Source organism: Lygodium microphyllum, chromosome 14 (genome assembly GCF_053477565.2).
Source record: "Lygodium microphyllum isolate KBCC chromosome 14, Lygodium_microphyllum_v1.1.10, whole genome shotgun sequence".
NCBI classification, from domain to species: domain Eukaryota; kingdom Viridiplantae; phylum Streptophyta; class Polypodiopsida; order Schizaeales; family Lygodiaceae; genus Lygodium; species Lygodium microphyllum.
The window spans coordinates 128,959,267-128,979,508 of NC_141148.1; the positions used below are offsets into that span (position 1 = coordinate 128,959,267).

General features: G+C 45.5%; 1 protein-coding gene across 1 annotated transcript in view; it reads right to left on the reverse strand.

Moving 5' to 3' along the window:
- Positions 1 to 360: 360 nt before the first annotated feature.
- LOC148026100 (uncharacterized) overlaps positions 361 to 20,242 on the reverse strand; it is a 54,952-nt gene continuing 35,070 nt past the window's right edge. Inside the window, exons 9-12 of the mRNA XM_087692052.1 lie at positions 3,005 to 3,054; positions 2,802 to 2,873; positions 1,817 to 2,704; positions 361 to 1,121 (exon numbers count right to left, since the gene is read on the reverse strand). Coding sequence (XP_087548178.1) covers positions 665 to 1,121; positions 1,817 to 2,704; positions 2,802 to 2,873; positions 3,005 to 3,054 — 1,467 coding nt within the window. The 3' untranslated portion in view covers positions 361 to 664. The remainder of the gene's footprint in view (positions 1,122 to 1,816; positions 2,705 to 2,801; positions 2,874 to 3,004; positions 3,055 to 20,242) is intronic.

Sequence of the window (20,242 nt, forward strand, 5' to 3'; positions counted from 1 at the left end):
AAGCCATGAAAATACCCAACAGCAGTCGGAGAATCCAAATCAACCCAAAAAGGATGAGTAGCCATGGCACATAATAATAAAGCGTTGAGTGAGACTGCCCCGGCAAACTGATCCGCCCAAAGTCCGCGAGCTTCAGACAAAACAATTCCTTAAATGCAGGAGTTTTGCTGTCTTCATGAAGCGCAAAAAAACAACATTTTGCATTTTAGGACCATAACCCGAGTTTTGCCTTCGTTTGTGTCATCCAATGCCGCTCATCAATTAGGAGCCCTTCTCAATCTCAACTTACCATAATCAGGGCATTTTTATTGGTATATTTGGCATACTCAATTTCAATATACGAATTAGCTAGCCGAAAACAACTATGAAATAATTTACTTTGCACACACATGCTGCCACATACAAACTTAAGGTAACCTGGATTACCTTAAATACTTTGGGGATGCATAACATCTTACCAGTGCCTAAATACCTGCTTTTAGCAAGATAAAAAAAGGTCCAGTTCTAATACTTGCCGAATAAATCCCTTTTCATTAAAGATTGCTGACCAGAAATTAATGCTAATGTACATGATGCCAGTGATGGTACACAGGCAGATTTGCTGACCATGTTAGTGAGGCCTCCAGATTTCACCAGAATAAATGCTTAACCCATCCCTTTCAAACTACTGGGTTGCTAATATTGGGTAACCAGGAACCAAGCTCGAAGGCTCCACAAGAGCCTTCTGGTAGTCAAGATCCACAGAAGCATTTCCATCAATCGTGTCTTTGTTGTGCTGATCAAATGATTGAGAAAGTGGACAACCACAGTCTTCACATCTTCCCTGTGTTAAGGGATTCTGTTGGGAAGCAGATAAGCTGTCAGTGAGGGCATCAAAAATTTGCTGACCACAGCTACAAGGTACAGATGATGTCCCATTCTTCGAGCTCACAGAATCATCTGGGAGATCAACCTCTGCTCTTTTTTCACTTCCACTGTTTGATATGGTTATTGCTTGGTCATTGTTTATTTCACTGCTGTGTTTTCTCCGTCCATTGTATTCTGACACTCTCTGATTTAGTGAATCCTGCCTCATGAAAGCAGCAGACTTTCCACTTTGTGATGACGCTTTGAGCAATATCCTAGCCAGCATTACACCAAGATATAAGATCATGAAGGAATAAAATGCAAAACATGTAATGTGAAGTGATTATTATCCAATTGCCATATCAGGGTTCCAAAATAGACTGTTGCCTATATCAAATAAATAGCACGCTGAATCAAAAGCCTAATGTGTATCAATGCATGTGTAAACCTTCCCTGATAAGAGGTTGGAATAACAAAAACTGTATATATTCATCTGCCAAAAAATGCTTCAATCTGGGTGGTGCAAGATACCTCATTTCTAGCTGAGTGCAACCTTTCAAACAAAGTTTTGCAACAAACCTTCAATCACATTTTCAGTGCGGAATAAGATTAAAGCCCATCATATCACCCCTCAGGTGGTCTAACATCATAGCCCACCAGATAGGTTGTTCACACAATCATTGTCTTTGTGATGTACTTAGCTACTCTTTACAGGGTTCTTTGTACTTTTGTATTTAACCTCAATGGGATTTTCTACTAGAATTTTCTTTTCTTTGAAAAAACAAAGTGATGATGCCTTCAATACAACATTGTGTTGACTGCATTGAAATGTATCTTGTCTAATGATGCTGCTATTTCCTTTACTATAGACTATGAGATACACAGTTCATGATGACTTCAAAAAGATTGTATGCTTTGTGGTATTCAGCATCTATACGAATGGTCTTGATACAAAATTAAAAGATTTTACCTTTTGGGGCTTCTTCCTCGCATATGCACATCCTCCCCGAGAGAAGGCTCCAATTCAGCAGGCCGCTTCTTACTCCCATGTTTAGATTCTGGCTTGATTATATGAAAGTTCTGGTCATTGCAGTTGTTCACTTGAACCTTTGGACATAGGCACTTACCGTTCGATCCATCACTAAGATTATGATCAGAAAACTTTGCAGGTAAAACAGCAGTAGTTCTGGCCTCTGAACTGTCATGCTTCCCTCTTGCATGGTTGAAAGTTAATCTGGAAAACCCTGACACTTCCCCAGGTCCTGGATTCTCAGCTTCAAGAAAGTTAACATTCGTCTTTTCAGTATCACATAGAACTTTGCTGCCTTGATGATCCAGCCTTTTTCGAGTGTCCATAGGCATGCTATTTACTTTACTGCCATCAATGTCACAATGCTGTTTATTTTCATATTTTCGAAGGTTATCTCTACCTGCAGCTTGCATCAAGTCATTAGGGCCGTTTCCAACATGTTTTGGTAACCTCTCCTCAGAAGCAGAGGATGACTGATTTCGCACATCTAGCATAATGTCACCTTTCTCACAGGGTGCTTCCACTAGTAGGGTTGCTGGAAAACGTTCCTTACTCAATGTCACAGGAAAATCCAGGGTCTCTTTCAGGTGCTGTGGCATTCCATTCCGTAACAATGGGCTTGTAGAACCACTTTTAGATATCAAAATCTCTGATGCAGCTTCACGTTTGGAACTAACATGCTGAGAACATCGAGAACTTGTAACTGTATTTTTGGCAACTCTTTCTTCTAATTCAGAGTTAAGAAACCTACTTGGATTGTCTGCATCCAATACTATACCGATTGGAGGAGGATTTTGTATCAGATCAAAAAGAAATTGCCTCATTGAGCTGTATACCAGAACTTAATGATTATTTTTTGTTTGTTGAATAATCAAGGATGTTATCAAGATTAAGAAATTTCGTGGGTAAGTAGGAAAGTAGAAACCTCAGATCAAGGACACTGTCATTGGTGCATATTCGAGTGACTCTCCTTCCAATTTCTTTCTCAACTTCAACTCTGAATCAGCCACCAAATCCGAGAAGCTCAAAAATTCTATCCAAAATCATGTACAATCACAAAGCACGTCAAAACAGAAACCAAAAAATAAGAGTTCTTAATTCTATGCTTGAAATGCTTTGCGTACTTACAAAAGAAGCTTGTTGACTGCAAGTCTGTCTATGCCTTCCATGCGTAACTCCTGTCTTCACAAACAGAGCAAAAAACTGTAACAGCTAAAAGGAATCAACTGATAAAGAAAGAGGAAGAAAGAAACTGATAAAGGAAGAGGAAGAAAGCAAGAAATAAAATTATATTTGGTGTAAACAAAGACCCTATAGCCTGTGAGGCCAGATGTTGTACAATTTGTGATCCAAAGCAGTTTTTCAACAACTAATGCTGATGAAGCCAGACCAAGCATGAGGAGACAAAAAGATTGGAAGTCTAGATGTAAGGTACATCGATCAAATCAATCTTTAGTTCTATGGCCCGTATGGGACGATTGTGGCTGAAATCACTCTTCCCTATTAGAGTAAGGGTGGTGGAACCCTAAAATGCACTGATTTACAACAATTCACAGCAAGCAATAAATTCATAAAATAAAAGATAAAAGGAAAATTGAACACTTTACCACTCTGGGCGAGATTTCCCTCAAGAAGATTGAGACAACCCAACACCTAATTGGCCCCAAACTGGTGCTCCTTGTGGTATTTCTTTAACTTGTACTGTTTGAATCTATAGTACACTCAGATGTAGACTAATCTCTCTAAAAATTCCAATACATTGGGCTATCACAAAGTGAGCAATAGGATCAAGATCCAAATTGCCCCTAGATTACAGGCACATGCGGGTACAAATTGGGTCAAGAAACACATCCATGGAGGTCTTAAATGATTAGCAACATCAACCCCCAAATTGTTAGAGTGCAGCGATGCGGAAGCGTGGGACCAAGACTGAGAGAGAGAGTGAACGCAGAGAGAAGAGGGAGAGAGAAAGAGACAATGGAAGATGAAGATCTGCTGTATAAAGTGTGCTGTATACAAAGATATGCAGATATGTACACGGGCGCAGTGCGCGGGACTGCGTGTCTCCACCTCGACGATGCAACCTGCTGTTCATCTCGAAGTCTGCTGCAGTCTGCACGATCTCCAGCCTGAAATCTGCAAAACAGAAGTGTGTGGAAGACTGCAGAATGTCGGCTATAAATAGCTAGCATGAATGCGCCCTGAAAAAACAGGTCGGCTGCAGCATTAAATGCAGCCGACTGACCAGTACAGGTCGGACTGCCACGTGGCAGTCCGACTAGTCAGTCCGGCCAGTCTGCCTATACGGCTAGGAATCTGATCGCTAACACCCCCTCTCAGAGCCTAGACGGGGCAAAAGCCTGAGGGATCTAGCATGTCTCCGAAGTAGAGCCTGGGAAGCGCCTTTGTAAACAAATCTGCAAGATTGTCCTCCGTCTTGCAGTACTCTACAGCTATGGTCTCATCCAGAAGCTTCTCCCTGATGAAGTGGTACTGGATCTTGATGTGCTTTGTCCGGGCATGGAAAACAGGATTCCGTGCCAAGGCAATGCAACTGTCATTGTTGCATTGCAGCAAAGTAGGACGAGTCTGGGGGCAGCCAAGCTCCTCCAACAATCTCCGAAGCCACACAGCCTCACATGTGGTGGAAGACGCGGCCCGATACTCCGCCTCAGTAGGACGAAAGGGCTACCGTGGGCTGCTTCTTGCTACTCTAAGAGATAACACCTGCACCCAAGGTAAAACAGTAGCCTGTAGTAGACTGCCTGTGGTCCACATCGCCAGCCCAATCCGAGTCGCTTCAACCTGCAAGTACAAGATCTGAACCACCTGTGCCTGCTGGATAATGAATCCCTAAGTCAGATGTCCCCCTCAAATACCGAAGTATCCTCTAGGCAGCCTGCCAATGCACCGTCTGAGGTTCACTCATGAACCCCGCCAAGAGAGCAACAGCAAAACAAAGATCAACACGAGTGTTGAGGAGCCAGATCAATGATCCAATCAACTAACGGTAGCGGGAAGCATCTGCCAGGGGAGCATCGGAATGTGAAGTGGCCTTCCAGTTCGGATCCATAGAAGTAGAAATGGTCCGACAATCCTCCATGGCAAAAGAAACCAAGAGCTCCTGTACATATCTCTGCTGAGAGATGAAAATCCCGCTCAAAGACTGATAAATCTCATGGCCCAAGAAGAAATGGAGTAGACCCAAGTCCGTCATCTCGAACATCTGATGTAAAGCTGCCTTTGTCTCTTTGACCTTCTGTGCATGATCACCTGTGACAATCAAATCATCAACATACAACACAAAAAGCACACAACCAGCCTCGGAAGTGTGTACATAAAGCTACGGATCGGCCTTGGAACGCCGATATCCCAACTGTGACTGAAGGAACGAATCAATCTTCTCGTTCCATGCACGCGGAGCCTGCTTGAGGCCATACAAGACCTTCTTTAACCTGTAGACTTTCCCATCTGAAGATCCAAAGCCAGGAGGCTGCTCTACATAGATCTCCTCCTTCAAATCACCATTGAGGAAGGCCGACTTCACATCCAACTGGTAGACAGGCCATCTCTGATGGCCAACCAAGACAAGAACAGCTCGAATAGTTGCCATACGAGTAGTGGGGGCAAAAGTATCATGACAATCAATCCCTGGGCGCTGTGCAAAACCTTTAGCAACAAGGCGAGCCTTGTACTTGTCCAAAGAATCATCGCTAAGATACTTGGTCTTGAAGACCCATTTGACGCCAATCACCTTCTTATTCGAGGAGCGAGGCACGAGATACCAAGTGCCACTCCTCTCAATAGCCTTCAACTTGGCTTCCATAGCTTTCTTCCATGGTGCGGACTGTAAAGCCTCCTTCACGGAGGTGGGCTCTTGATCCTGCATAACACGGGTCATCAAACAATAGTTAGAGCAAACAAGCTCCGTAGAATGTGCTTGGTGCCTCCGTGACCGCCGCGGACCATCTTGCGGTCCCCACTCCTTAGGGACCCCCTCGATCCCTGAATCTCGGAGTGTGTCACGGGCCCAACGAGGAGGAGGCCGGACCTCTCCTCATCGCTCTCCATCAACTGAAGACTCTAGGATATCCACCGGTTGTAACTCCTCGAGGGTGACCGGTGGAACAGTAGACTCTGTATCGGAAACAAAATCTGAATCAAAAGGCGATGGCTCCAAAGGAACTGTCTCGGGAGCCCAACTCTCCCCTGGATCTCCAAGAACGGGATGCTCCTCACCCGCTTCTACGGCCGGAACCTCCACAAACCGCACATCTCGACACGTGTATACATCCCGCTTTATGGGATCATACAAGCGATAGCCTTGGGACTGAGAGCTGTAGCCAACAAACACCTGTCTCCGGGAAGCTGCTTCAAATTTATCACGATGAGTCTTGGGAATGTGAACATAGGCATCACACCCAAAAACCCTAAAATAAGAAACATCAGGCTTAGTCCCAAAGTAAGCCTCAAAAGGTATCATCCCATCAACGGCCGAAGTGGGGGATCGGTTAAGGATGTGGACTGCAGTAGCCACAGCCTCGGCCCACAGAAACTGAGGTGTCTATCGGTGCTCCATCATGGTGCGCACCATCTCGATCACACTTCGGTTCTTCCGTTCAAGAATGTCATTTTCTTGAGGAGTGTTGGTGTTAGCAAACTCCTGGTGAATGACTTTATCTACACAAAAACGAGCAAACTCATTAGAAACAAATTCACCACCCTTGTCGGATAGCAAGGTCTTCAATCGCTGGCCCGATCGGTTCTCCTCAAATAGAAGCCAATCCTTGAAGTGGGAGAAGGCCTCCGACTTCAACGCCAAGAAATAGACCCATGTCATCATGCTATAGTCATCTACGATCAACATGAAGTACGAGCTCCCTTTCAAGGACTTGTTCCTCATAGGGCCACAAAGATCCGTAGATACAAGCTCCATCGGGGAAGTAGACCGCCACGAAGCTTTGTTGGGAATCGCATCCCTATGCTACTTCCCACTAATGCAAGAGACGCATGGCTGTTGGCGCACCACTATGTCCGGCAACCCTCGAACAAGCTGTCCACGTGACGCCCTCCGAAGATAATCATAGTTGAGGTGACCAAACCGAGCATGCCATAGTTCTGACTGTGTCTGAGAGATAAGAAGAAGAGTAGGGAGAGCGGTAGAAGACGTCAATTTGTAGATGCCGTTCTCCTCATATCCCGATGAGAGAACCTTCCTTGACCCACGATCAAGGACTCGCACCGCAAACTCGACCAAAAGTCCAAGTGAACAAATCTTATGAACCGAAAGTAGATGATACCCTAAACCTGGCACATGCAAGACCTCTGAGATATGAGTACTACCACGTCCATCTGGAATAAGTTGCATCTCACCCCGTCCTGCAATAGACACCGAAGAGCTATCTCCGATGAGAATCTGCCCACGCGAAGGTTGCAACTGGGCAACACCAACTGATGAAGGAGTCATGTGCCGGGAGGCACCACTATCAACGATCCACTCTCGAGCCTGGGGAGCTGTCATTGCAGCATCAGAAGCCTTTGGTGTAGAGTCCTCAATGGCTGCTAGATGAAGAAACGTAGCTGATGAGGGTGCAGCCACCGCTCCAGAATCCTTCGTGCCCTTCTTGTTGGTGTCCTTCTTGTCTTTGTCTGGGCAATCCTTCTTCCAATGGCCGGTCTTACCACAAATATGGCATGTGGATTCTTTTTCCTTGTCTTTCTTTGACTTGTTGTCCTCCTTCTTCTTTTGGTCCTTCCCCTTCTTCTGAGAGGCTTGACCTATCAAGGCTTCCGATTTGGAAGCATGTTGTCCCTTCAGTTGTTCCTCTTGGTCCAAGACCATAGGAACTAACTCTTCCTACCGAAGAGTAGATTCACGCCCCCAAGCAATAAGGGCAGAATAGAAAGCACCGAATCGTGGCAGCAACTGGGACAAGAGTGTGATCGCCATGTCTTCGGAGGAAATCGGCTTCCCCGCATTTTGAACCTGCATCTGAAGCTATCTAAGCTTGTTGATGTGCTCCCGCAACGAAGAAGACTTGTTCACGGACAAAGTCCGCATCTGCACCTCCAAAGAAACCCGCTTCATAAGGGTCATCCAGTTATACATCTGATCAAGCTCCAGCCATATCTCCCGTGCCACCCTCAAGTGCTCGATATGGGCTATCACGGCTGTAGTACAAGACAGAAAAAGAAAAGAACGAATCCGGGCATTCAGTTTGTCCCAATGAGACTGTGCCTTGGCCAATTCCGCACGAGCATCGGAAGAGAGTTTGGACTCACCTCTCACCGAGGGCCAGTCAATCTCCTCCTGTACAAGCTCCGCCAAATCATAAGACTCGAGGATGGCCAATATCATCACGCGCCAGATGCGGTAATTGTCGCCATCGAGCTTTTGATCTGCGGGAAGAGCCGGTAAGACAGGCACCTTCCGATCCATGATCGTCTGGAACTCCAAGTCAATCTCTGTAGACATCTTCATCTTCCACTGTCTCTTTCTCTCTCCCTCTTCTCTCTGCGTTCACTCTCTCTCTCAGTCTTGGTCCCACGCTTCCACATCGCTGCACTCTGACATGGTATCAGACCAGTGAAGAAGGGCTGACTGAGTGAAGAACCTACCTGAAGAGGAGATTCCATCATGACACAAGGCTGTGTTTTCAGCGTTCGAGGGCGAGCGGGAGGGTTGCGCTTCGGAACAAGGCTGAAGCGAGCGTGGGCGCGCGGGAAAGGAGTGCAGTTGGTGCATTTGCTACTATTTACTGCTGTTTGAAGAGAGAGGCTGAGTTTTCAGCTTTCAAGTGCAGGTTTTACTTTTTCATCGCCTCCGGCGGGTGAAGAAGGTTCGGGACCTGGAAGAAAGAGCCCTAGCAGGTTGCGTTTTCACAGTCAGAGGGGGCTGCTTTTGCGTTTGTGAAGGCATTACAGGGAGCCTTATGCTTGTCCAAAGAACCATCGCTAAGGTACTTGGTCTTGAAGACCCATTTGATGCCAATCACCTTCTTATTCGAGGGGCGAGGCACCAGATACCAAGTGCCACTCCTCTCAATAGCCTCCAACTCGGCTTCCATAGCTTTCTTCCATGGTGCGGACTGTAAAGCCTCCTTTACGGAGGTGGGCTCTCGATCCTGCATAACACGGGTCATCAAACAATAATTAGAGCAAACAAGCTCCGTAGAATGTGCTTGGTGCCTCCGTGACCGCCGCGGACCATCCTGCGGTCCCCACTCCTCAGGGACCCCCTCGATCCCTGAATCTCCAAGTGTGTCACGGGCCCAACGAGGAGGAGGCCGGATCTCTCCTCGTCGCTCTCCATCAACTGAAGACTCTAGGATATCCACCGGTTGTAACTCCTCGGGGGTAGCCGGTGGAACAGTAGACTCTGTATCGGAAACAAAATCTGAATCAAAAGGCGCTGGCTCCAAAGGAACTGTCTCGGGAGCCCAACTCTCCCCTGGATCTCCAAGAATGGGATGCTCCTCACCCGCTTCTACGGCCGGAACCTCCATGAACCGCACATCTCAACACGTGTACACATCCCCCTTTACGGGATCATACAAGCGATAGCCTTGGGACTGAGAGCTGTAGCCAACAAACACCTGTCTCCGGGAAGCCGCTTCAAATTTATCACGATGAGTCTTGGGAATGTGAACATAGGCATCACACCCAAAAACCCTAAAATAAGAAACATCGGGCTTAGTCCCAAAGTAAGCCTCAAAAGGTGTCATCCCATCAACGGCCGAAGTAGGGGATCGGTTAAGGATGTGGACTGCAGTAGCCACAGCCTCGGCCCACAGAAACTGAGGTGTCTGTCGGTGCTCCATCATGGTGCGCGCCATCTCGATCACACTTCGGTTCTTCCGTTCAAGAATGCCATTTTCTTGAGGAGTGTTGGTGTTAGCAAACTCCTGGTGAATGCCTTTATCTGCACAAAAACGAGCAAACTCATTAGAAACAAATTCATCACCCTTGTCGGATCGCAAGGTCTTCAATCGCCGGCCCGATCGGTTCTCCTCAAATAGAAGCCAATCCTTGAAGTGGAAGAAGGCCTCCGACTTCAACGCCAAGAAATAGGCCCATGTCATCCTGCTATAGTCATCTACGATCAACATGAAGTACGAGCTCCCTTTCAAGGACTTGTTCCTCATAGGGCCACAAAGATCCGTAGATACAAGCTCCATCGGGGAAGTAGACCGCCGCGAAGCTTTGTTGGGAATCGCATCCCTATGCTACTTCCCACGAGTACAGGAGACGCATGGCTGCTGGCGCACCACTATGTCCGGCAACCCTCGAACAAGTTGTCCACGTGACGCCCTCCGAAGATAATCATAGTTGAGATGACCAAACCGAGCATGCCATAGCTCTGACTGTTTCTGAGAGGTAAGAAGAAGAGTAGGGAGAGCGGTAGAAGACGTCAATTTGTAGATGCCGTTCTCCTCATATCCCGATAAGAGAACCTTCATTGACCCACGATCAAGGACTCGCACCGCAAACTCCACCAAAAGTCCAAGTGAACAAATCTTGTGAACCGAAAGTAGATGATACCCTAAACCTGGCACATGCAAGATCTCTGAGGTATGAGTACCACCACGTCCATCTAGAATAAGTTGCATCTCACCCCATCCTGCAATAGACACCGAAGAGCTATCTCCGATGAGAATCTGCCCACGCGAAGGTCGCAACTGGGCAACACCAACTGATGAAGGAGTCATGTGCCGGGAGGCACCACTGTCAACGATCCACTCTCGAGCCTGAGGAGCTGTCATCGCAGCATTAGAAGCCTTCGGTGCAGAGTCCTCAATGATTGCTAGATGAAGAAACGCAGCTGATGAGGGTGCAGCCACCGCTCCAGAATCGTTCGTGTCCTTCTTATTGTTGTCCTTCTTGTCTTTGTCGGGGCAATCCTTCTTCCAATGGCCGGTCTTACCACAAATATGGCATGTGGATTCTTTTTCTTTGTCCTTCTTTGACTTGTTGTCCTCCTTCTTCTTCTTTTGGTCCTTTCCCTTCTTCTAAGAGGCTTAACCTGTCAAGGCTTCCGATTTGGAAGCATGCTGTCCCTTCAATTGTTCCTCTTGGTCCAAGACCATAGGAACCAACTCTTCCCACCGAAGAGTAGATTCACGCCCCGAAGGAATAAGGGCAGAGTAGAAAGCACCGAATCGTGGCGGCAACTGGGACAAGAGTGTGATCGCCATGTCTCCGGAGGAAACCGGCTTCCCCGCATTCTAAACCTGTATCTGAAGCTGTCTAAGCTTGTTGATGTGCTCCCGCAACGAAGAAGACTTGTTCACGGACAAAGTCCGCATCTGCACCTCCAAAGAAACCCGCTTCATAAGGGTCATCCGGTTATACATCTGATCAAGCTCCAGCCATATCTCCCGAGCCACCGTCAAGTGCTCATCTCTCACCGAGCCTTGGCCAACTCCGCACGAGTATCGGAAGAGAGTTTGGGCTCATCTCTCACCGAGGGCCGGTCGATCTCCTCCTGTACAAGCTCCGCCAAATCGTAAGACTCAAGGATGGCCAACATCATCACACGCCAAATGCGGTAATTGTCGCCATCGAGCTTTTGATCTGTGAGAAGAGCCGGTAAGATAGGCACCTTCCGATCCATGATCGTCTGGAACTCCAAGTCAATCTCTGTAGACATCTTCACCTGTAATGCCTTCACAAACGCAAAAGCAGCCCCCTCTGATTGTGAAAACACAGCTTGCTAGGGCTCTTTCTTTTGCGTCCCAAACCTTTTTCACCCGCCGGAGGCGATGAAAAAGTAAAACCTACACTTGAATGCTGAAAACTCAACCTTCCTCCTCTTCAAACAGCAGTAAACAGCAGCAAATCCACCAACTGGACTCCTTTCCCGCGCGCCCACGCTCGCTTCAGCCTTGTTCCGAAGCGCAGCCCTCCCGCTCACCCTCGAACGCTGAAAACGCAGCCTTGTGTCGCGATGGAATCTCCTCTTCAGATAGGTTATTCACTCAGTCAGCCCTTCTTCACTGCTCTGATACCATGTCAGAGTGCAGCGATGCGGAAGCGTGGGACCAAGACTGAGAGAGAGAGTGAACGCAGAGAGAAGAGGGAGAGAGAAAGAGACAGTGGAAGATGAAGATCTGCTGTATAAAGTGTGTTGTATACAAAGATATGCAGATATGTACACGAGCGCAGTGCGCGAGACTACGTGTCTCCGCCTCGACGATGCAACCCGCTGTTCGCCTCGAAGTCCACTGCAGTCTGCACAATCTCCAGCCTGAAATCTGCAAAACAGAAGTGTGTGGAAGACTGCAGAATGTCGGCTATAAATAGCCAGCATGAATGCGCCCTGAAAAAACAGGTCGGCTGCACCCTGAAAAAACAAGCTGCATTAAATGCAGCTGACTGACCAGTACAGGTCGGACTGCCACGTGGCAGTCCAACTGGTCAGTCCAACCAGTCTGCCTGTACGGCCAGGAATCTGATCGCTAACACAAATTGCCCCTCTATTTGCATGCAAATCAGCCACCTATAGATCCAAACTCTCCTCTATTCTATTTTCCGCTGACTAAATTTATACTACAATTGACTTGAATCGCTGAGGCACACATACGGGCATTCCAATGCTGCCATGCAAACCCGAATCCTTACTGGTCACACATTGAGGTCAACAAATCAGCAACCACAACACAATCAGGTTCAAATTTGAGGCTCAAGTTTCCATTTTCCTTTACTAGATGGCCTATGAATGAGCTTTGGGCTGTCACAAATTACAAATTCCCCCTTGAGTACAAGCCCACCTAGGCACAAATTGGGTCTTTGCCACTTGGATGCGAGTCACCCTGGGAGTAGATGAACAATCCTTCTCAGGTCTGCTATAATTTCTCAGATTTCCAGCAAATCCCTTTGTTTCATGGCTAAGGTTTGATGGTGTAAAAATTACACGGTGCAACGAATTGAATCTGAGAAAGAGATAGAGAGAACACAATATATAAGAGAAGAATTAAAAAAATATTTAGCTCCAAACAACTAATACAAAGATGGCTCTGTCCACCCATGCGCCCCACTATGAAGCTTAGATGGCGATCTAGATAGAAGATAGGTGAAGAGCTTAAGGCTAGCTGGAACAACTCTGACTGGGTGAAAGATAGATGATAGATGGCTGTAAAGGGGTTTAGCTTTTATAGCCCGTGAAGGTGGTTAGGTCGGCTTGACGGACCTACCATATGAGCCTCCACTAGTCGGCCAAGGAACATTCCCTTTACCATCCGGCCGGGGGTGCTGCCCCTAGACCCCCGCCAGGGAGGCCAAATCTTCCCTCAGTAATAAAATAAGGGAAAACGTGGGAAATACAATGCTAACACTTCCTGGAAGTTTGTGACTCGAATTTTCATTTTCTTATTTTTTAATGTTTGACTTTTCATTTCTCCCCTTTTCAGTTTTCCCCTCTTTCTTAGGCGGAACTCAAATTTATCATCTCTCTTTCCCCGCTTCTTCTTTTCCGACGAAATCTTACAGCCTCATTGTTGCTTGCCCTATCTGTAACCCTATGAAATTTCATTTCCTCTACACAAATACAAAGTGAGTTTCACATGCTTTATGAGAGCAGAGCTTGTTCTACCAAAGCCCTAAGATTTTTGTCACAAAACTTTACAAGTATAATGTTCTCTTCCATGGATGTTCTATAGTAAAGTTTTATCTCGTTTGGGCAAACCTATGCAAGTTATGTGCATTCTCTGACATGTAATTTCTTTTGTTATGGTACTCTAGGAGTTTCTTACAGTCAAGAACAATGATCTTTGAACACTCAACTTCTTCTTCAACATCTTACGGTCTTGGAGCTTCCAATTTCTGGCATGCTTTCTGAGGCTGCTGCTAAGCCCTAATTTCGGCTACTACAAATTAGGGTTTATAACGGAGAAATCTGATATTTCTCAGTCTCTAGTGATCTCAATGTTGTAATCTCTGAAGCAAGGCTGTAGAAAGACTAGGAGACGAGAGAGAATGCTAAGGAGAGAGAAAATTCAGACTTTCTTCATGAAAAACTGAAGAAAATCACTCATTTACTACTACTGCCTTGTCTCAACAGCTTGTAGATGCTGTCGCCTACTGTTGATTGGTATTTCCTGCCCTTGGCAGTCTCAAAAGGTCCTCCAATGACTGCAGATCAAACTAACATCTCCTCCCTCTCTCTTACAAGCCGAATGCACTAAAATGCCTCTCTCCAGTCTCTAAAGACGTTATTCAGTCTTGCATGGGCATTTTTTACAAGTGGCAGTTTTCCCAAATGGTTTTTTTAGTATTGTCCATAATTAAATATTAATTTTCAATCTTTACATACTGAAAATTAATCTAATAATTATTTCAGTGCCCATAAAAATAATCTGACTCGCCAATAATTAAATTGGCTAGGCAATTTCCATTCTCAAGTGTCTTTGTGCCATCTTTTTTACAACAAGCTAGACAACTTCCATTCCCGAGTGTCTTTACACCATCTGTTTTACAACAAGCTCATGTGTTTCCAAGTCTCTCTACTCCATCTCCAACCTCATTAAGGCTGCCTCTGCTGCACATCGCGGACCAACGTCACTTCCCAACATCACATCACCTCCCCCGCCTCAAATACTTCCCATCTACATTGCTGCACCTCAGTCTTTTGGCTAGCCAGCACCTCAATGGACACCGAATAAGCAAAACACACCCAGTTTGCAGCATCCTTTCTCTTTTATTTTGCAAGTATTCTTGAAGGATATGTATGGTCAACGTGTATGATAGGTGGAATTGTGTGGATTGAGATAGCGAGGACTGTCATAGCTACAACCAAGTCCATGAAGACTGCCGTTTATAGCACCTTGACCACAAGGATCATCCAAGGGACCGTGACTGACCACCATCTTATCATTCTCTACCTTCACAATCTTGTTAGCAAAGTACATATCCCGGGTGCTAGAGTACATATCCTAGGTGTCAGAGTGCATATCCTAGGTGTCAAGCCCACCTATCAAAGTGCATTTCATTTCCAAGTCTAGTGCATTAAATGTTGCTAGCTGGTATTTTTGGCACACATTAAATGTTGATCACCTGGTCATAATTCTCATATTATTATTGCCTATTTATAGGCTACTTCCCTCCTCCACTTATTCATTCACCAAATACAAGCACACTACTTTTACTGGAGAGATGGAGATTGTTGCGCTCTAGTTGTCCTCAACTTGTATTATTGCACTACTCTTGAGCCTTGGTATATGGATTCCATTTCCCAAGTCTATTCTCTTTTGAGTTCTTTTGTGTTCTTGCTATTCTTTTATGTTCATTGTGTTTTCAGCAAATCCATCAGCACCATCTCTTGTCCTCAACTTGTATTATTGTACTACTCTTGAGCCTTGGTATATGGATTCCATTTCCCAAGTCTATTCTCTTTGAGTTTTTTTGTGTTCTTGCTATTCTTTTCTGTTCATTGTGTTTTCAGCAAATCCATCAACACCATCTCTTTTCTTCCATTGCTAGCACATATATCCTTTTTCTTTCTTCCTCCATGGCTAGCAAGCTTGTCCTTGTTTGTTGGCAGCTTGCATTTTTTCAACACCTCAATCGATTCGAAAGTGGCTTGCACCTCTTGTTGGGCTTTCTTGGCCATAGCTGCCCAAGTTTGAATTTTCGTTGCTACGTGTGTCTTCAATCTCCCCTTCTTCACCCTTGAGGAGGTTGATCTACCTTTTACATGCAGCTGCCTCCTCTTTGCATCTACCTCCTCCCACAATTCCATATGCCTTTGTTCCTCTCTTGGAGAACTCCCTAAAGTCCCCTTGCCACCAAGAGAATTCCATTATGGCTTTGTTCCTCTCTTGGAGAACTCCCTAAAGTCCCCTTGACCTCAAGAGAAATTCGCCCATACCACTGCGCAAAATTTTATCTTCCATGCCTCCATCTTTTGATGAAGGTTCTCAGCAAGTTCGGCACACATGGTTGCCATAGCTTCATGTATATATATATATATATATATATATATATAGGGAGAGAGAGAGAGAGAGAGAGAGAAAGATATATTAACGTCTACATAAGGCCAATGTGGCCTATGAGACGAAATCCAGAGTACATCCATGTCTAATGTCATCTCATCAATAAGGTAAAGATAACATTACAAATAAGTGGGTGGCCTATGAAACAATACTGAAAATAACTCTACGATGGAACTATACTAGGGTTGAACCATGTGCAGTGCTGTTCCATCGATAGAAAAGAAAAGGAAAGGAAAGGAGAACCAGATCTGATAGAGCCATGTACAAAAGTGTGGTGGAGACTATGGGTTGTAGCTGATCTCAAGATCTACACATGATCTCAGCTATGATGCGGTCCCTAGCTGCTTCACTAATATGCCTGGTGGTGAGTCTTCGGTGTCTTGTGATAATGGCTCTAATCCGACTGTGGTGTGGCCTCCTCGAACGTGGTCCGGTAGACGGGGTCGTCGTGCTCGACGAATGGAAATGGCTCTATCCAATGTGACTCCACGGCGTGCCTTGTAAGGTGTCTGGTGGGGTGGCTTTGTCTCTGCTAGGCTGGTAGTGTCAGTAGGGTCGACTCTGTTGAAGAAGTCTGTCACTGCTCTCTATGTGTGTCCCTCTGGATGAGCTGGCCTCCTGTCTTGCAGTAGTGTAGTTCGGCGCCTCTCGAGCTCGAGGAGGAAAAGACCTAAGCATCTCTGGTCCTCGTACTTCATGACGCGATGAAGAGGTCCAAATCCATCACGGAAGAGGCAGCGGTACCATCCTCGTATGTCATAGTATACCGTGTATCTGCATATGTAGTGCTCCTCTGTCTCAGGCTCTCGACCACAAAGCTGGCAAGTCCTATCCTCTACTAGGGTATTTATCCATCTGCCTGTCTCCATCTAAAGCCTATGTGAGGAGGTGCGAATCTGTCCGATATCCATAGTTGCACTCGTACGTAGTACGAATTGGTTAGTACTATACGGTTCGTACTGTACGAATTCGTACCAAAAAACAATCACTTTTTTTTTGCGTAATTGTTATTGGTGGTGGTTTGGGTTGTTGATTGTTGTTGTTGTAGTGGTGGTGGTGATTTTGTAGCCTTGATCAATCAACCAAGAAAGGTGGCGGAAGCTTGATTAGACTCCTCATACATGTTTTGTTATGATTTATCCTAGCGTCAAAGGCCATACATAAGGTATTCAAGCAGTTCCAAACGTTTCTAATTGATGTCCCATCATTTTTCACAATATGTTAGTGTCATCAATAAATAAATTCAACACCATTTAAGAATCATCAAGTAGCTTAATCCTATTGATTTTACCTTTGTTCACAACTCACTTTGCACCACCCAACCCAAAGCATTAGTACACATTGCTAATAAAACTAGGCCAGAGGATAGCTTGGCCTAATGTACCTTCTGAGAGTACACGAATTAGTGAATGTACCATCGATAGTTGCTTTAGCCTTAGCAATGCCAAACAAAACCATAACAAAATTCATAAATCTTTTGCAAAACCTTTGGTGGTTTGTTTGGTAATTGTTGGTCTCACAAGTCATTTTGGCCTCTTGTAGATGTTAATAAAGCATCTCATGTCATTTCATCTCTCTCTTTTTTTTTCGTAAATTTCATCTCTCTCTCTCTCTCTCTCAACCTTCTCTCTCTCAAGCATACATGCCTCTTATTTGTATGATCATTCATGTATGATGTATCCACTCCTATGTATGTACTTGTAAGTTGTAGCGCATGTTGCGCATGCGGCATATGCCATAGAGGTTTTGGCGTGTTACCCACAAGTATTTATCTTATATACTCCAATAGCATTGCTATTTAGACTCTTAACATCTGTTCTATCATTTATAGTTCAAAATAATGAAGTTTTTTTTTTTCGTACTAATATCGTACCGTACCTTATAAAATCTTAAGGTACCATTTAGTACCGTATTTTATCGTACTGTACCGTACCGTACTTTTCGTACCTGACAACTATGTCGATATCAACCCGTACGCTATGGGAGAAATGGGTGTCCATATATGCTGGCCGAATAGTGAAACCATCATCAGAGAGACACAAGAAATGACTCCTATAGAACTCCATCCTCGATCCTAGAGGGAGTGGTGGATGGATCCATGTCCTTGCTGTCTCAATCCTCAAGATATCAGCTCTGATCACCTGGTTCAGCTCTAATCAACTGAGAGAGAAATGAAATAAAATGAAATGATATATTAATGTCCACAAAAAGCTAAAATGACCTATGAGACCAATAGTTACAATCATGTATATGATGGTATAACTGTCTGGGCAAAATATGTAGCACAAAGTAAAATAAGAAAGGAAACTAACTATGGCTATGTGTAAAACATAGAGCTCTATCTAGTAACAATGAGCTCCAAATGGTACAATCTCATGTGGGTATGGAGGGTCTAGCAATAATCCCCTGTATCCGCCTATGAAGGTGTCGTCAGTGTCTATGTCGAGGCCTAGGACATCTAGATCGGCTAAGCTAAGCGGCTCGATCAATCAGTACTCCTTGTTTGTGTGTGGACTGTGGCGGTGAGAGAGGCTCTTGTGTAGATTGTGGCTGTAATTGTATTGAAGTCTTCTGAGTCTCCTTTGCAAAGAAGTCTGTGAGCTGCCTCTGTGAAGGGGCTCAGTGTCCTGGAGCAGCTATACTCCTGAGGCACATGTCACGAAGCCATCGTATCTCAAGAAGAAAGAGGCCAAGGCATCGTTGATCGGTAAAATCCATGACTCTGGATAGTGGTCCAAATCCGTCTCTAAAGAGACAGTGGAAACGACCACGGACCTCATAATACACTGGGCAGCAGCAGATATAATGCTCCTCTGTCTCTGGCGCTCTAATTGGCATATCTGGCATATGCGCTCCTCTGTTGGGATGGATCTATATCTGCCAATCTCAATCTCTAGTTGATGTGAGGAGATGCACAACTGGCCAATAGTACATCTGATCCCATGGAAAAGTTGGGTGTCCATGTATCTCGGGCGAACAATAAATCCATCATCTGTAGTATGAAGGAAATGCTCGCGGTAAAAAGCCATCTTTGTCCCTAACTCCTGCCCTGGCATCAACCATGTCCACCTGATATCCAACTTGGTAAGATCCATCCTGATAATCTTGTGAATCTCTAACCTACTCAGATCAAGAGATGGTGCATCAAGGGAGTACTGGAAGGGAGGTAACTTGTCCATGCCAAAGCCATGCTGCTCAAACCAGGCCGACATCTGTGCATACCAACATGAAGTATCACCCTCTCTGGCAAGCTGCCTGGAGGACTCAAGGGGCCAACCGTGCATATCTGTGTTTGGGTAAGTCCCATAGGCTATGTATGTATGCGACCGATCGGGTGAGGGCCTCTACCACAATCAATGTAGCTGCTAGCTCGGCTCTGATGATCTCATGTGGCACTGAGGCCTTACATCTGATCATCCTGGATATCATGGACACTAGGGGTTTCTCCATCGACCTCCATCTATCATAAGTGTGCCCTGATCTGCTACGGTGGTCAAGACTGGGGCCCCCATATCTGTACTCCATAAAGTAGTGTGGATGTGACCAGTGTATCAAAGAGTCATAGCTTAGTGCAGGATTCTTGGAATTGCACCTATGAGCACATCCTCTCCAAACCACCTAGTGCTATGTATCCACGAGTCAGTCTAGTATCTGCTACCTCTCGCATAGAAAAGGTGGGCCCTGTGAATAAGACTCTCAGGTATATATAAGAATCCACATACTCCAGCTCCTCAGATCCATATGTGAATTTAGGTGCTAATCTCTTGACCCACTATGGTGTAGTATTAAATACCATCACCTTGGTTTTCCCGAGGTTCACTGAAAGCCCACTGTCCAAAGTATAGTAGTATAATGCATCCAAGTGTCTCTGTAGACCTTCTGGAGAGTCAGCTATCAATACAATGTCATCTACATACAATAGGAGAGATATCCAAGTGCCAACTAGTGGAGCTCTTCTATCTCCTTCCTATGAAATATAATCAGCAATCCCATCAATGTACATGCCAAATAATGTCGGAGAGAGGGGGCGTCCCTACTTCACCCAATGGTGGAGTAAATAGGTGTCGAAAGGCCCTCTGGTGTCTGGACTCTGCCCACAACTCTCTCATACAGTGCCAAAATACCCCAACTGAGCTCTTTTGGTACTCCCATGGCATGCAATCTATGTATCAGCCTGTCTTTGGGTACTGTGTCAAAGGCTTTGCAAAAGTCCACAAAGCAGCAGTAGGTCCATTGGCCATGGGCCCTTCCCTCCTCAATGATTTCTCTGAGTGTAAGGATGTGATCCAATGTGGAGAAGCCTCTCCTAAAACCAACCTGTCCATGTGCTCTAAGACCCACATCTCTGACCACCTGCTTAACTCATGCTCAAGGATGG